Below are 18,074 nucleotides of genomic sequence, written 5' to 3'. Positions count from 1 at the left end.
TAAAAAGGTTACGATTGACCCCAACTAATAATTGAGTGAAAGTGGGAAGGAAAAAGGGATTTGATCTGCGCGAGCGAGTCCCTAAAACCGCACAAGATAGACACGCATCTGCCAATGTGATCACTAACTTTCGTTAAAGAATGAGACAGATTATTATTATTATTTAAGACGTGTGAAGTTTACAATCTGTATTCAGCTGATCCGAATAAAAATGCTAAATCCTTTACCGATCTAATACCGATGGTGAAACGGGTCCGTTCCGTTTCGATTCTCAGGCGGCAGCAATTTGTCCACGATCTCCTTATTCCCTGCCTCTCCCGGTCTTCCGGTCCCTCGGGAATCGCCTCACGCAGGCCCCGCTGTTTTCTTTGGGGAAACGGTCGACAAACTTGTTTTTTTTTGGTTCTTTCTTACTCTCTTGTTTTTTTTAGTGCACAGCCAGGTAAAAATATATATGTATATACGGAAAAAGTCAGGACAGGAGCAACAAACACGGTCGCTAATTGGTTTTGATCCAAGTCGAGTGAAGTTTCCATTTAATTTATTTATTTTTTTTTCAATAATTACTTGACGTCTGTTTAATCGGGGTTTGTAAAGAACTTTTCTTGCCGAACCTGCTGAATCTCTCACAAACGAGGGCAATCGAGCGGAAAATTCGTAGTCGGAAGAAAAACAGATGACAAGCGATTTGGCGAATCGAACGGGACGTATTCATTGACTTTTAATAATCTCCGGGGAGTCGGTTCGCTTTTGTTTCCATATTTTCTTTCTCTTATTAATACGCTATTTTCCTGTTGATGTCAATTAAAATATATTATGCGATCTCTCTCACTGTAGGACAGGATAAAGTAAATAAATAAAATTACATATTAATGTCCAAACCATTCAATTTATAAAAATATCACATATTCTCATTGAGAGTAAATTTACTACATTAACTTTTCATTACAACATTTATAAAGTCATTTCGTCAGATTGCAAATGAATTAATTTAACAGAAATATCCCAAAGTTCCTTGCAAAATGTGTCGGTAATCTGGAAAGGTTTTATCCATCGGACTCCCTCAATGAACGATTGTCCTGTAACGTCTTTTACTTCGTCTGAATGAGCGAGGTGGATCAGTGTTTGTGCACCTTCTTCTGAAGTCTACAAAACAAATCATTCTTTAATGTAAAAATTAATTGCTTAAAAAATTTCGTCAAGGATATAGAGAAAACTTTAGAAGATATAATGCAGCAAAGCTTCCCACTTGGACCCGAAAAGATGAACATTTTTCAAAAGTTACTAAACCTAGATCAATGAAACTAAAGTTAAAGAGGAAGTATTTATGTATAAAATGTATTTATTGAAAGTGATTCAGGAGCTTGATAACTTCAAAGGTTTTCCTTACTAGTAAAGAGGTTGTGGTACAATAATATAATAGTGATATATGTTATTTATTTTCAAGTATCATACTGTATATTAATTTGTTATACAATTAATTATTATTATTGTTAAATATTTATGCAATACTATTGCACACGTATGCACGACAATTATGTAGAACACTGTTTTTAAATAACTACTAATACACAAGATATCATCGAAGAGAGTAATATACAATGGTGTAAGCGCATTTGGCTTTATAATTCCTAAATCGAACCTTCACATGGCGATCCTGCCAGTGCCAAACACCATTTTTTAGTGCATTTTTCAGTAAGAGTAGTAATTGTTCTATATGTATATAGTACAAAAAGAAAAATGTTTATAGTAAAACCGTGGTAAAAGTATGGGAGCTAGTTGCTGTAAAGTGTGCTAATGTACAGTAACATACAGTGTGAGTCAATATGGGTACTACTAACACCAAGCATGCTGAAGTTACGGACACAGGTGTTGTAAACTCCAATTTTATAGTGGAAGAACAAGCTATAAATGTCCCTATGGATATCCGTATTCTGCTGTATATAATCACTGTGGCTGTTGTAATCTTGGTGTTACTAAAAATTAGGAAGGCTTACCGCAGAAACATGAAAAGAGATTTGTCAAGAAGTCTTATGCTGAAAGCTCCAGTTGGTGATGTCTAAGCAAGACTATTACATAGTGGTTTGTGTTTGTGAGTCCGTGTTAGTGAAAGAAGAAACAATGTGTTGGTGTAGAAAAACATTTTAGTAAAACCTGAAAGCAGTGACATTAAGGACGAGCGATTAAACGCCACCTATTGGAAGATGGAAGAAGGAGATGTAATGGAGATTTTGCATCCGTCCCAGGACATGGACCACACAAATGTTATAATATAGTTGGTATGTAATTTTATTTATTTGTGTATATTTAGAATAAGATTTTTTTGGCTATTTAGCAGTTTTAAAATATTTTTGGGGGTAAAACTATTTTTTTTTATTAGTTCATAAAGTAATCGAAAGTTATAATATTATAATATATTAAATAATATATTATAAAGTTACATATTACATATATATAGCTGAATAATAATTTTTATGTTGGATTTTTGTTTACATTTTTCATGTACTACTATTATGTTAGATTTTTTTTACCGTAATTTAGGCTAAATTTAGTTATTTTTATGTCATCAGCTTGGGAAGAACTTTGTACCAAGTTATCAAATTTAAAAATATTAATTACTAACGAATCAAAAAAAGTCTTAAAGAAAAAAATACCTAAATCAGAGGAAATTAAACAAGAAGTTAGGGATAATTTACTTAAATACTATAATACCTTTGTGCAACTTGTATTACATGATTACAAAAATTTAAGTCAAGAACAGTATTTTGCTATTAAAAAACTTTTTTCCTTCTCAAGAGATAAAGTAGTCAGGGTATGTCAAGTATTAAATGTTTCGTATAAAATACCTACATCGTGCACTGAACTAATTGATCCAAACGTGATTGAGGAGGATATTATTGACAGTGAAAACTCTTCAGAGGGTTCAGACGAAGAAAATACAAACACTGAAATTAAAATTGGAACTGGCAAAATGGCGATGACTAAAATGGATTTTTTTAATTTCACCAGCAGGGTTTTGTGCAATGATTTTGATGGCTCAGCGGATAAACTTCGATCTTTTATTGACGCACTAACTTTAATCCAAGAAAATTGCGAAGGGCACGAAGCAAATGCCGTGGCTCTTATTAAAACTAAATTAGTTGGTAAAGCAAGAGACCTTATTGGCGATAATGATACCATACCAATTATAATTCAAAAACTAACAAGCAATATTAAAGGTGAAAGTTCGCAGTTAGTTTCGGCAAAATTATTAGCTCTTAAACAAGGATCCAGCGATACATCAAAATATGCATCTGACATAGAAGCTTTAGCAACAAGCTTAAAAGGAGCGTATATAAATGAAGGTGTACCAGTAAATGTAGCAGAGGGTTATACAACTAATATTGCAGTTAAAGCCCTAAAATCGAATGCAACCTCAGAAAGATCCAGGTTGATAATGGAAGCAGGCACATTCAACACAACTCAAGACGCCTTGATAAAGTTGGTTAGCGTCGAAACTGAATCAAAAAATTCTACAGTACTTTTTACACAAAATCGATTCAACAATAGAGGAAATCCAAATTATAGAGGTCATTACCCTAGGGCGCAAGGACAATGGAAAAGAGGAGGATTTAATAGAAATCCTGAAGTTCCCATCCATAATAATTATCATGGTGGCCATAGCAGATATAGAGGTCACAGGGGCTATTCTCAACGAGGCAGAGGAAACTATTCTGTGCGCAGCTTTGAGACAGATAATTCGGGAAACGAATTATCACCCCAACCAGGTCCATTGGGGGAGCAATAAATATTTTTAACATGGACCTATCGTTGTCAAATTTTATCGTCGTTCAGACCCAAATGACACAAAATGAAACAATAACATTAATCGTAGATACTGGTGCCGATATTTCTTTAATTAAGCGAACAAAAATCGATAAAAACCAAATAGTTGACAGAGCAAATGCTAGCAGGATAAACGGTGTTACAGAAGGATATATAACTTCCATAGGTACTACTAAAACTGTAATGTTTATTAACAATTTTTCTTTAAAACAAAATTTTCACATAGTTGAGGATAATTTTCCCATACCAGCAGATGGAATTCTTGGTAGAGATTTTATTACACAATATCAATGTCAATTGGACTACTCTAATTGGACAATGCAAATAAGACTTCATAATAATTTAATCTCTATACCAATTCATGACAGCCCTGCAAAAGATATGGTAATTATCCCCCCGAGATGTGAAATAATTAGAAAAGTAGAAAAGTTAAAATATCTTAAAGAAGATTCGGTTGTATTAAATAACGAAATATCCCCAGGCGTTTTCATAGCATCAACCATAATTTCTAGGTCAAATCCAATAATTAAAATTCTAAATACAACATGCGAAACCATAACCATAAATAATCCTGTTCGTGTTATCAATTGCATTGTAATCAAAATAACCGAAAAGATCAACTATTAAAGGAATTAAATAAAAACATCCCGGAATGCGCGAAAAAGGAAACCACCGAATTATGCATGGAATTTGCTGATATATTTGGGTTAAAATGTGATAAATTAACAACAAACAATTTTTATAAACAAAAAATTAAATTAGCTGATGAGCAACCTTTCTATATAAAAAATTATCGAACACCGCTTTCCCAATCTAAAGAAATAAATGCACAGGTAAGTAAAATGTTAGAGGAAAACATAATAGAGGAATCTAATGCTGTTTACAATAGTCCAATCCTTTTGGTACCTAAGAAATCTAAGGGTCATGATAAAAAATGGCGACTAGTAGTGGATTTTAGAGAGGCAAATAAGAAAATTATCCCTGATAAATTTCCATTGCCTCGAATTGACGATATTTTAGACCAACTAGGCCGTGCTAAATGATTTTCAACCCTAGATTTAAAGGCGGGCTTTCATCAAATACCACTTGCAGAAGAATCTAGAGATTTCACAACTTTTAGTACAAGTACAGGTAGCTACAGATTTACAAGGTTACCATTTGGCCTCAGAATAAGCCCAAACAGTTTCCAGAGGATGATGAATATAGCATTTGCTGGAATAACACCTGAAAAGGCTTTCTTGTACATGGATGGCGTAATTGTAATTGGTTGTTCAAAAAATCATCATTTACAAAATTTACGTAGTGTATTTGAAACGTGCAGAAAATACAATTTAAAATTAAATCCCGAAAAATGCAATTTTTTTTCGCAAGAAGTTACTTACCTAGGTCACAGGATTACTAGTAATGGAATTTTGCCTGACGAGTCAAAATACGACATTATTAATAAATACCTAGAGCCTAGAAATGCTGATGAAGTAAAACGCTTTATAGCATTTTGTAACTATTGTCGCAGGTTTATTCGAAACTTTGCAGAAATTGCGAAACCTCTTAATATGTTAACAAGAAAAAATACGCAATTCGAATGGAGTGAAAAATCTAAACAAGCTTTTATTTATCTTAAAAATTCGTTGTTGCAACCCGACATTTTGCAATACCCAGACTTTAATAAACAATTTATTTTAACAACAGACGCATCAAAAAATGCTTGTGGCGCTATATTATCACAAAACTTTAATGGGCAAGAATTGCCAATAGCTTACGCTTCAAAATCATTCATTAAAGGAGAATCTAATAAAGCGACTATAGAACAAGAATTAGTAGCCATCCACTGGGCGATTCAGTATTTTAGGCCATATTTGTACGGAAATAAATTTTTGGTAAAATCTGACCATAAGCCTTTAGTGTATCTCTTTTCTATGAAAGACCCATCTTCAAAACTTACCAGGATGCGATTAGATTTAGAAGAATATAATTTTGAAATTGAATATATTAAAGGAAAGGACAATGTAGGAGCAGATGCATTATCGAGAATTTGTATTAGCGAACTAAGCGATTTGGCAATAAATAACAAAACAGTCAACGTATTTGCAGTAACATGGGCAATGGCAAAAAAGGATACTACCTTAACAGAAGATAATAGCAAGAATGCTAGCATGCCGTTTACGGTTAAACCAAAAGTCCTAGAGACTTTAGAAAACAGTAATGTTTTAAAATTAGCTTATGTAAAATTTAAAATTCAGCATAAATATCTATGGATACTTATGGGTAAGAATAAAGATTTTATGATCGAGGATAAAATGTTAATCAGTAATGACAAAACATTCTTAGGAACAGTTTTGTCTAAGCTGGAAAAAATGGCTGCTGATTGCAATATTAAGGAACTAAAGCTAAAAATAACAGATGAAATATTTAAATTGTGCACAATAAACGAATTAAAAAATATTGCTTTAAGTAAATTAAAAAATCTTACTATTTTTCTGTATGAAGAGCCCAATATTATTAAAAATAATGATGACAAGTTAGCGTTAATACAGGAATATCATGATAATCCACTTACCGAAGGTCACTGTGGACAGAAAAAATTGCTTAAGAAGCTAAGAGCAAATTACCGATGGAAAGGAATGTCCCGCGATGTCAACAAATACGTTAAAAAATGTCAAAAGTGTCAAATTAATAAGAGAAAAATAACTCATTCAGAGCCAATGGTAATAACACCTACACCACAAAAAGCCTTTGACGTCACATGTATCGACACGATTGGACCATTTAGAAAAACTCCTAACAACAATATTTATAAAATAACAATCCAGTGCGAGTTAACTAAATTTGTCAAAATTATCCCTATTCCGAATAAAGAAGCTAAAACTATAGCTAGGGCAATGTTTAATGAATTTATTCTTAATTATGGGCCCAATGCAGGAAATCAGAACCGATATGGGCACTGAGTATAAAAACGAAGTACTTACATCACTTTCTGAACTTCTAAAAATTAAACATTCTATTTCGACAGCCTACCATAGTCAAACTATAGGTGGTTGCGAAAGAAATCATAGAGTCTTAAATGAGTTTCTTAGAATGTACATAAACGAAATGCAAGACGATTGGGATGAATGGACAAACTATTTCAGCTTTTGTTATAACAACTCCCAGTGTATATCACGAATATACGCCATTTGAATTAGTTTTTGCACGTAAGGTTGATTTTTCTAATATTTTAAATGGTACTTTGATAGACCCTGTATATAATATCGACGCATATTATCAAGAAATCAGATATCGCTTACAAATTGCAAATAGACGAGCCAATGATTTTATTCAAAAAGCAAAAGTTCAGCGAAAATTAGAATACGATAAACAGTCTAAAGAAATATATTTAAAACCCGGTCTCAGTACTCAGTACTTTTTTAAAAGTACTCAGTACTTTTAAAAAAGTACTGAGTTTCCGGAAAGTTGCCTTGAAAAAAGTTCAATTTCTTAAAAACTACTTAATGAAATAAACAGTGGAGTACTCTAGGAGCATTCCAGTACAAACTCGATTAAAAGATTGGAACGATTCAGCGAAAACTTTAGAAATTATCAAGCTGCGAAGGTTTCCCCTGATGCTTCATTTGGAGACTTGAAAGGTGAATTTCTCGAAAAATTTTAACTGACATTAATGAAAGAAACAGTGGAGTATTCAATAAGCTCTATGCTACAAGCTTAAAATGATTAAGAGAAAACTTTAGCTTCCCTTGTCCAATAAAACAATTTCATTTATGCTAATGACCTGTTAAGACCTACAGCTCATTGCTTACCTTCCCGATTAAATAAAAAAGCAACATAAACGGATAACCAAAAATATTCTTATCATTCCTAATGGCGTTCATGATAATTTGAGTCTTAACAATTCCAGGATGAATTGCGTTGGCTGTAACTCCGGTACCTAAAAAAATGCCTCAATGAAACGTCTTGGAAGCTACTTAAGGATACGTATATCCACCATCCAGTCTGTCAGCGAACATTTTGGCTGCCGCTGCCATGGCCAGTTTAGAATTGCTGTAGACTCCACCATTAAATTTAATCAGCCATCTTTTGTAATACGATTCCTTAGGCATCATGTTCTCCACTGATAAATCTGAGAAGTATGCCACTTGGGAGCTGGTAAAGATGATCCTGCTGGGTGCTGATTTCTTTAAAAGATCTGAAAACCTTTAGGTTAATCTATAATAAGTACAACAAGGGATTTCGTATACCAATAAGCAAATTGACCAAAAGAAAGTGGCTTAAGTAGTTGATCTGCATGGTTCTTTCCGATCCATCTTCAGTGATGGTCCGTATCCGATAGTCTCCGATACCGGCATTACAAATCAGAATGTGCAGTCTTGGTTCGGTCTCTATGATACTTTTCGCGAACTCTCTTACTGATTTAAAAGACGAAAGTTCAATTTGTTTACCTTTGAAAAACAAAATCATTAGTCAATCACTTGGTGGTACGTACTAGTCAGGAAATTGATCGGTTAATAATAGTCAAATTATATGGTTTTATAAGTTGTTTTGCCATTAAATCATCATTGTACTTTAAGTAGGTATTAGCGTAGTACAACAGTGTGTAATTGGGTCACTAAATGGGATTTTTTTAACGTATGTTAGTAATTTTTTAATATGAGGATCAAGAATAACTGGATTCATGCTTCCAGGAGTTCCAGGCTCATTAAGACTGGAAATCATAGACGTCGAAAACATATTTTGATTCGAGTAATAAAAGAGGTGTAAATGGGGTCCTATAATAGATGTAATGAGATAATAATAATATATAAATAGATATATAATAGTATAAGATAAATAATAGATATATAGATAAAATGACCTTTTCCGAATTTTCAAAGTGCTCTCATTCTGTTATTTCTGCTCGAATGCCATTATAACCCGGTGTTTTCGTGATGTGGGTGATCAGAGGAAGACGATGGTATAGTTAGTTCAATTTCGAAAAAAATCAATTTTTAGTAAAAAAATTCGATACGGGAGGGTATACCCGAAAAATGAAAAATCCCAAACTTTGGAAGTCGATATCTCGGCTTCTATGGGCACTATCGGGAAAATTCCATCGGTTTTGTCTTAGTTTTGTCATTCTGAATCCAACAAAACCACCCAGAAGGTCGTAGCTCTTATATTAGCCGAGATATCGCATTTTTGGAGCCCATTTTTGGCCTCAAAAACGAGGTCGAAAAGTGACTTTTTCCGAATTTTCAAAGTGCTCTCATTTTGTTAGTTCTGCTCGAATCCCATTATAACCCGGTGTTTTCGTGATGTAGGTGATAAGAGGAAGACGATGGTATAGTTAGTTCGATTTCGAAAAAAATCAATTTTTGGTGAAAAAATTCGATACGGGGGGGTATACCCGAAAAATGAAAAATCCCAAACTTTGGAGGTCGATATCTCGGCTTCTATAAGTCCTATCGGGAAAATTCCAACGGTTTTGTCTTAGTTTTGTCATTCTTAATCCAACGAGACCATCCAGAAGGTCGTAGCTCTTATATTAGCCGAGATATCGCATTTTTGAAGCCCATTTTTGGCCTCAAAAACGAGGTCGAAAAGTGACTTTTTCCGAATTTTCAAAGTGCTCTCATTCTGTTATTTCTGCTCGAATCCCATTATAACCCGGTGTTTTCGTGATCTAAGTGATAAGAGGAAGACGATGGTATAGTTAGTTCGTTTTCGAAAAAAATCAATTTTTGGTAAAAAAATTCGATACGGGGGGGTATACCCGAAAAATGAAAAAATCCAAACTTTGGAGGTCGATATCTCGGCTTCTATAGGCACTATCGGAAAAATTTTAACGGCTTTGTCTTAGTTTTGTCATTCTAAATCCAACGAGACCATCCAGAAGGTCGTAGCTCTTACATTAGCCGAGATATCGCATTTTTAGAGCCCATTTTTGTTCTCAAAAACGAAGTCGAAAAGTGACTTTTTCCGAATTTTCAAAGTGCTCTCATTCTATTAGTTCTGCTCGAATCCCATTATAACCCGGTGTTTTCGTGATGTAGGTGATAAGAGGAAGACGATGGTATAGTTAGTTCGATTTCGAAAAAAATCAATTTTTGGTGAAAAAATTCGATACGGGGGGGTATACCCGAAAAAGGAAAAATCCTAAACTTTGGAGGTCAAAATCTCGGCTTCTATAGGCACTATCGGGAAAATTCCAACGGTTTTGTCTTAGTTTTGTCATTCTAAATCCAACGAGACCATCCAGAAGGTCGTAGCTCTTACATTAGCCGAGATATCGCATTTTTAGAGCCCATTTTTGGCCTCAAAAACGAAGTCGAAAAATGACTTTTTCCGAATTTTCAAAGTGCTCTCATTCTGTTAGTTCTGCTCAAATCCCATTATAACCCGGTGTTTTCGTGATGTAGGTGATAAGGGGAAGACGATGGTATAGTTAGTTCGATTTCGAAAAAAATCAATTTTTAGTAAAAAAATTCGATACGGGAGGTAAACCCGAAAAATGAAAAATCCCAAAATTTGGAGGTCGATATCTCGGCTTCTATAGGCACTATCGGAAAAATTTTAACGGCTTTGTCTTAGTTTTGTCATTCTAAATCCAACGAGACCATCCAGAAGGTCGTAGCTCTTATATTAGCCGAGATATCGCATTTTTAGAGTCCATTTTTGGCCTCAAAAACGAGGTCGAAAAGTGACTTTTTCCGAATTTTCAAAGTGCTCTCATTCTGTTATTTCTGATCGAATCCCATTATAACCCGGTGTTTTCGTGATGTAGGTGATAAAAGGAAGACGATGGTATAGTTAGTTCGATTTCGAAAAAAATCAATTTTTGGTGAAAAAATTCGATACGGGGGGGTATACCCGAAAAATGAAAAATCCCAAACTTTGGAGGTCGATATCTCGGCTTCTATAGGCACTATCGGAAAAATTTTAACGGCTTTGTCTTAGTTTTGTCATTCTAAATCCAACGAGACCATCCAGAAGGTCGTAGCTCTTATATTAGCCGAGATATCGCATTTTTAGAGTCCATTTTTGGCCTCAAAAACGAGGTCGAAAAGTGACTTTTTCCGAATTTTCAAAGTGCTCTCATTCTGTTATTTCTGATCGAATCCCATTATAACCCGGTGTTTTCGTGATGTAGGTGATAAGAGGAAGACGATGGTATAGTTAGTTCGATTTCGAAAAAAATCAATTTTTGGTGAAAAAATTCGATACGGGGGGGTATACCCGAAAAATTAAAAATCCCAAACTTTGGAGGTCGATATCTCGGCTTCTATAAGTCCTATCGGGAAAATTCCAACGGTTTTGTCTTAGTTTTGTCATTCTTAATCCAACGAGACCATCCAGAAGGTCGTAGCTCTTATATTAGCCGAGATATCGCATTTTTAGAGCCCATTTTTGGCCTCAAAAACGATGTCGCAAAGTGACTTTTTCCGAATTTTCAAAGTGCTCTCATTCTGTTAGTTCTGCTCGAATCCCATTATAACCCGGTGTTTTCGTGATGTAGGTGATAAAAGGAAGACGATGGTATAGTTAGTTCGATTTCGAAAAAAATCAATTTTTGGTGAAAAAATTCGATACGGGGGGGTATACCCGAAAAATGAAAAATCCCAAACTTTGGAGGTCGATATCTCGGCTTCTATAGGCACTATCGGAAAAATTTTAACGGCTTTGTCTTAGTTTTGTCATTCTAAATCCAACGAGACCATCCAGAAGGTCGTAGCTCTTATATTAGCCGAGATATCGCATTTTTAGAGTCCATTTTTGGCCTCAAAAACGAGGTCGAAAAGTGACTTTTTCCGAATTTTCAAAGTGCTCTCATTCTGTTATTTCTGATCGAATCCCATTATAACCCGGTGTTTTCGTGATGTAGGTGATAAAAGGAAGACGATGGTATAGTTAGTTCGATTTCGAAAAAAATCAATTTTTGGTGAAAAAATTCGATACGGGGGGGTATACCCGAAAAATGAAAAATCCCAAACTTTGGAGGTCGATATCTCGGCTTCTATAGGCACTATCGGAAAAATTTTAACGGCTTTGTCTTAGTTTTGTCATTCTAAATCCAACGAGACCATCCAGAAGGTCGTAGCTCTTATATTAGCCGAGATATCGCATTTTTAGAGTCCATTTTTGGCCTCAAAAACGAGGTCGAAAAGTGACTTTTTCCGAATTTTCAAAGTGCTCTCATTCTGTTATTTCTGATCGAATCCCATTATAACCCGGTGTTTTCGTGATGTAGGTGATAAAAGGAAGACGATGGTATAGTTAGTTCGATTTCGAAAAAAATCAATTTTTGGTGAAAAAATTCGATACGGGGGGGTATACCCGAAAAATGAAAAATCCCAAACTTTGGAGGTCGATATCTCGGCTTCTATAAGTCCTATTGGGAAAATTTTAACGGCTTTGTCTTAGTTTTGTCATTCTTAATCCAACGAGACCATCCAGAAGGTCGTAGCTCTTATATTAGCCGAGATATCGCATTTTTAGAGCCCATTTTTGGCCTCAAAAACGATGTCGCAAAGTGACTTTTTCCGAATTTTCAAAGTGCTCTCATTCTGTTAGTTCTGCTCGAATCCCATTATAACCCGGTGTTTTCGTGATGTAGGTGACAAGAGGAAGACGATGGTATAGTTAGTTCGATTTCGAAAAAAATCAATTTTTGGTGAAAAAATTCGATACGGGGGGGTATACCCGAAAAATTAAAAATCCCAAACTTTGGAGGTCGATATCTCGGCTTCTATAAGTCCTATTGGGAAAATTTTAACGGCTTTGTCTTAGTTTTGTCATTCTAAATCCAACGAGACCATCCAGAAGGTCGTAGCTCTTATATTAGCCGAGATATCGCATTTTTAGAGTCCATTTTTGGCCTCAAAAACGAGGTCGAAAAGTGACTTTTTCCGAATTTTCAAAGTGCTCTCATTCTGTTATTTCTGATCGAATCCCATTATAACCCGGTGTTTTCGTGATGTAGGTGATAAAAGGAAGACGATGGTATAGTTAGTTCGATTTCGAAAAAAATCAATTTTTGGTGAAAAAATTCGATACGGGGGGGTATACCCGAAAAATGAAAAATCCCAAACTTTGGAGGTCGATATCTCGGCTTCTATAAGTCCTATTGGGAAAATTTTAACGGCTTTGTCTTAGTTTTGTCATTCTAAATCCAACGAGACCATCCAGAAGGTCGTAGCTCTTATATTAGCCGAGATATCGCATTTTTAGAGTCCATTTTTGGCCTCAAAAACGAGGTCGAAAAGTGACTTTTTCCGAATTTTCAAAGTGCTCTCATTCTGTTATTTCTGATCGAATCCCATTATAACCCGGTGTTTTCGTGATGTAGGTGATAAGAGGAAGACGATGGTATAGTTAGTTCGATTTCGAAAAAAATCAATTTTTGGTGAAAAAATTCGATACGGGGGGGTATACCCGAAAAATTAAAAATCCCAAACTTTGGAGGTCGATATCTCGGCTTCTATAAGTCCTATCGGGAAAATTCCAACGGTTTTGTCTTAGTTTTGTCATTCTTAATCCAACGAGACCATCCAGAAGGTCGTAGCTCTTATATTAGCCGAGATATCGCATTTTTAGAGCCCATTTTTGGCCTCAAAAACGATGTCGCAAAGTGACTTTTTCCGAATTTTCAAAGTGCTCTCATTCTGTTAGTTCTGCTCGAATCCCATTATAACCCGGTGTTTTCGTGATGTAGGTGATAAAAGGAAGACGATGGTATAGTTAGTTCGATTTCGAAAAAAATCAATTTTTGGTGAAAAAATTCGATACGGGGGGGTATACCCGAAAAATGAAAAATCCCAAACTTTGGAGGTCGATATCTCGGCTTCTATAGGCACTATCGGAAAAATTTTAACGGCTTTGTCTTAGTTTTGTCATTCTAAATCCAACGAGACCATCCAGAAGGTCGTAGCTCTTATATTAGCCGAGATATCGCATTTTTAGAGTCCATTTTTGGCCTCAAAAACGAGGTCGAAAAGTGACTTTTTCCGAATTTTCAAAGTGCTCTCATTCTGTTATTTCTGATCGAATCCCATTATAACCCGGTGTTTTCGTGATGTAGGTGATAAAAGGAAGACGATGGTATAGTTAGTTCGATTTCGAAAAAAATCAATTTTTGGTGAAAAAATTCGATACGGGGGGGTATACCCGAAAAATGAAAAATCCCAAACTTTGGAGGTCGATATCTCGGCTTCTATAGGCACTATCGGAAAAATTTTAACGGCTTTGTCTTAGTTTTGTCATTCTAAATCCAACGAGACCATCCAGAAGGTCGTAGCTCTTATATTAGCCGAGATATCGCATTTTTAGAGTCCATTTTTGGCCTCAAAAACGAGGTCGAAAAGTGACTTTTTCCGAATTTTCAAAGTGCTCTCATTCTGTTATTTCTGATCGAATCCCATTATAACCCGGTGTTTTCGTGATGTAGGTGATAAAAGGAAGACGATGGTATAGTTAGTTCGATTTCGAAAAAAATCAATTTTTGGTGAAAAAATTCGATACGGGGGGGTATACCCGAAAAATGAAAAATCCCAAACTTTGGAGGTCGATATCTCGGCTTCTATAAGTCCTATTGGGAAAATTTTAACGGCTTTGTCTTAGTTTTGTCATTCTTAATCCAACGAGACCATCCAGAAGGTCGTAGCTCTTATATTAGCCGAGATATCGCATTTTTAGAGCCCATTTTTGGCCTCAAAAACGATGTCGCAAAGTGACTTTTTCCGAATTTTCAAAGTGCTCTCATTCTGTTAGTTCTGCTCGAATCCCATTATAACCCGGTGTTTTCGTGATGTAGGTGACAAGAGGAAGACGATGGTATAGTTAGTTCGATTTCGAAAAAAATCAATTTTTGGTGAAAAAATTCGATACGGGGGGGTATACCCGAAAAATTAAAAATCCCAAACTTTGGAGGTCGATATCTCGGCTTCTATAAGTCCTATCGGAAAAATTTTAACGGCTTTGTCTTAGTTTTGTCATTCTAAATCCAACGAGACCATCCAGAAGGTCGTAGCTCTTATATTAGCCGAGATATTGCATTTTTAGAGCCCATTTTTGGCCTCAAAAACGAGGTCGAAAAGTGACTTTTTCCGAATTTTCAAAGTGCTCTCATTCTGTTATTTCTGCTCGAATCCCATTATAACCCGGTGTTTTCGTGATGTGGGTGATAAGAGGAAGACGATGGTATAGTTAGTTCGATTTCGAAAAAAATCAATTTTTGGTGAAAAAATTCGATACTGGGGGGTATACCCGAAAAATGAAAAATCCCGAACTTTGGAGGTCGATATCTCGGCTTCTATGGGCACTATCGGGAAAATTCCAACGGTTTTGTCTTAGTTTTGTCATTCTAAATCCAACGAGACCATCCAGAAGGTCGTAGCTCTTATATTAGCCGAGATATTGCATTTTTAGAGCCCATTTTTGGCCTCAAAAACGATGTCGCAAAGTGACTTTTTCCGAATTTTCAAAGTGCTCTCATTCTGTTATTTCTGCTCGAATCCCATTATAACCCGGTGTTTTCGTGATCTAGGTGATAAGAGGAAGACGATGGTATAGTTAGTTCGTTTTCGAAAAAAATCAATTTTTGGTGAAAAAATTCGATACGGGGGGTATACCCGAAAAATGAAAAAATCCAAACTTTGGAGGTCGATATCTCGGCTTCTATAGGCACTATCGGAAAAATTTTAACGGCTTTGTCTTAGTTTTGTCATTCTAAATCCAACGAGACCATCCAAAAGGTCGTAGCTCTTATATTAGCCGAGATATCGCATTTTTAGAGCCCATTTTTGGCCTCAAAAACGAGGTCGAAAAGTGACTTTTTCCGAATTTTCAAAGTGCTCTCATTCTGTTATTTCTGCTCGAATCCCATTATAACCCGGTGTTTTCGTGATGTGGGTGATAAGAGGAAGACGATGGTATAGTTAGTTCGATTTCGAAAAAAATCAATTTTTGGTGAAAAAATTCGATACGGGGGGGTATACCCGAAAAATGAAAAATCCCGAACTTTGGAGCTCGACATCTCGGCTTCTATGGGCACTATCATGAAAATTCCAACGGTTTTGTCTTAGTTTTTTCATTCTGAATCCAACGAGACCATCCAAAAGGTCGTAGCTCTTATATTAGCCGAGATATCGCATTTTTGGAGCCCATTTTTGGCCTCAAAAACGAGGTCGAAAAGTGACTTTTTCTGAATTTTCAAAGTGCTCTTATTCTGTTAGTTCTTCTCAAATCACATTATAACCCGGTGTTTTCGTGATGTGGGTGATCAGAGGAAGACGATGGTATAGTTAGTTCGATTTCGAAAAAAATCAATTTTTGGTGAAAAAATTCGATACGGGGGGGTATACCCGAAAAATGAAAAAACCCAAACTTTGGAGGTCGATATCTCGGCTTCTATGGCCACTATCGGGAAAATTCCAACGGTTTTGTCTTAGTTTTGTCATTCTGAATCCAACAAGACCACCCAGAAGGTTGTAGCTCTTATATTAGCCGAGACATCGCATTTTTAGAGCCCATTTTTGGCCTCAAAAACGAGGTCGAAAAGTGACTTTTTCCGAATTTTCAAAGTGCTCTCATTCTGTTAGTTCTACTCGAATCCCATTATAACCCGGTGTTTTCGTGATGTAGGTAATAAGAGGAAGACGATGGTATAGTTAGTTCGATTTCGAAAAAAATCAATTTTTGGTGAAAAATTTCGATACGTTGTTGCCATTGTAAAGTATTCAAGAAAATCAGTTTCCTGATCAATTCAACAGAAGCAGCTATTATAACTGAAGCATAAGTCTATGCCCCAGTGCTTTTGAGCAGCTATTTACTTAGGGTTAAACAGTTAATCCAAAAACATAAAATCTTAAGATGACAGCGTTTCAATAGCACGAAGTGTCTATTGTCTTTCATACAAACTGCTATTACTCCCTTGAATTTCTTTAATAAATGATTTTTTTTATTAGAGATATGGCAGCACTGTTTTAAGCTTAGTAAGTGAATTCAGAGTGCAACTTTAAGCCTTCGGGAGTAATCGTGAAAAATCGCGCTAGCGCTGTTGTCATTTGTTGCGAATAGTAGTGAATCAATAGAAATTCTTACCAACTATGTTGGTGTTATGCGTGAGTTGCTTGATTTTCTCCACCGCCTGTGCTATATTTGCCCTGTCAGCTATAATGATTCGGCATCCCTTTGAGGCCAACGCTAAGGCCGTTTGATAACCAATACCTTAAAACGCAAAGGTTAAACGTTACTAAGGTCAATGGTTCTGACTTACCTGAAGCTCCTCCGGTAATGATGGCTGTTTTTCCCACCAAACAGACCTTACTCCTACACCAAAAACACCACCATCTATTCAAGAGCACAAAAATCACAACGGCACCGATAAATAATAAAAACAACCCCATATTATTATTATTGTTCGGTCGGCAGGCAACCCGTAGAATTATGGATTTTCGCCAAAGGTCGAGCATTAAATATGTCAATTTTCGAAAGGCTACGGACTTGTTAACCTGAAGGTAATTACTGTAAATTCCTGATCGCTAAGTATGATTCGATATTACATTTAACACTTTATTCTATCGGGTAATTATCTTAAAATTGGATCGATCTATTAATGTACAACGTGTTTTATTTGTCATGTAGTTTAGTTGTTTTAGAATGTTTGATTTGGAAGGTCGGGGGAATCTTTAGTTGCTTGATATATTTCGTCGTCGTGCAGTTTCATCTTCCAATCAATACTTCCACACTTCTTCTTCAATAACCTCAAGTTCATAGAATTCCTTATTGATTATTACATAATTGCAATGCATAATTTGCAATTGTCATTTTCAAGTATTTCACTGCTACTCAGTCTATCAATAGAGGAAGACAGTTGACAGAACAAAAAATGTTGAACGTTTGATTTCTTTTAATTGAACCTCAAGTTCAGATAAAGAGGATCACATTTGAACCTTATCTTCAAAGACTGTCTGATTGATTGGTGGTCTATAAACTAAATTTCTGACAACACTGTTTACAATTAGCTTATAAGGAACAAAAAGCGACGTTGCTCTATGTGAATCTCCATATTACATTAAATATTTTAATTTGCATTTAATTGAGTACCTTCGGTTACTTCCTAGGTGCCAAATACATACGAAACACAAGCCAATAAAACAAGGAAGTTGTTGGTATTAGCATTATAACATCGTGTTTTGACAAAAAGTACAAGACGTTCAACGAGAGTACCCGTTTGGGTTAAAGTGCCCTCATTAGTGGTACCCGTTGCTCCTATAAATTAG

At 35.6% G+C, this 18,074-nt stretch overlaps 1 protein-coding gene across 1 annotated transcript; it reads right to left on the bottom strand.

Moving 5' to 3' along the window:
• Positions 1-869: 869 nt before the first annotated feature.
• Positions 870-17,714, bottom strand: LOC126741500 (retinol dehydrogenase 12-like). Its single transcript, XM_050447920.1, has 6 exons — positions 17,069-17,714; positions 16,894-17,019; positions 8,058-8,258; positions 7,805-8,005; positions 7,620-7,747; positions 870-1,146 (listed from the first exon to the last, which is right to left on the bottom strand). Exons 1-6 carry the CDS (start codon positions 17,262-17,264, stop codon positions 955-957), a joined length of 1,044 nt encoding a protein of 347 aa, XP_050303877.1. The 5' UTR covers positions 17,265-17,714; the 3' UTR covers positions 870-954.
• Positions 17,715-18,074: the final 360 nt, after the last annotated feature.

This window comes from Anthonomus grandis, chromosome 10 (genome assembly GCF_022605725.1).
Source record: "Anthonomus grandis grandis chromosome 10, icAntGran1.3, whole genome shotgun sequence".
In the NCBI taxonomy this organism is placed as follows: Eukaryota; Metazoa; Arthropoda; class Insecta; order Coleoptera; family Curculionidae; genus Anthonomus; species Anthonomus grandis.
Note: the sequence above shows the minus strand (reverse complement) of the source record. Positions and strands in the feature narration are given on the sequence as shown.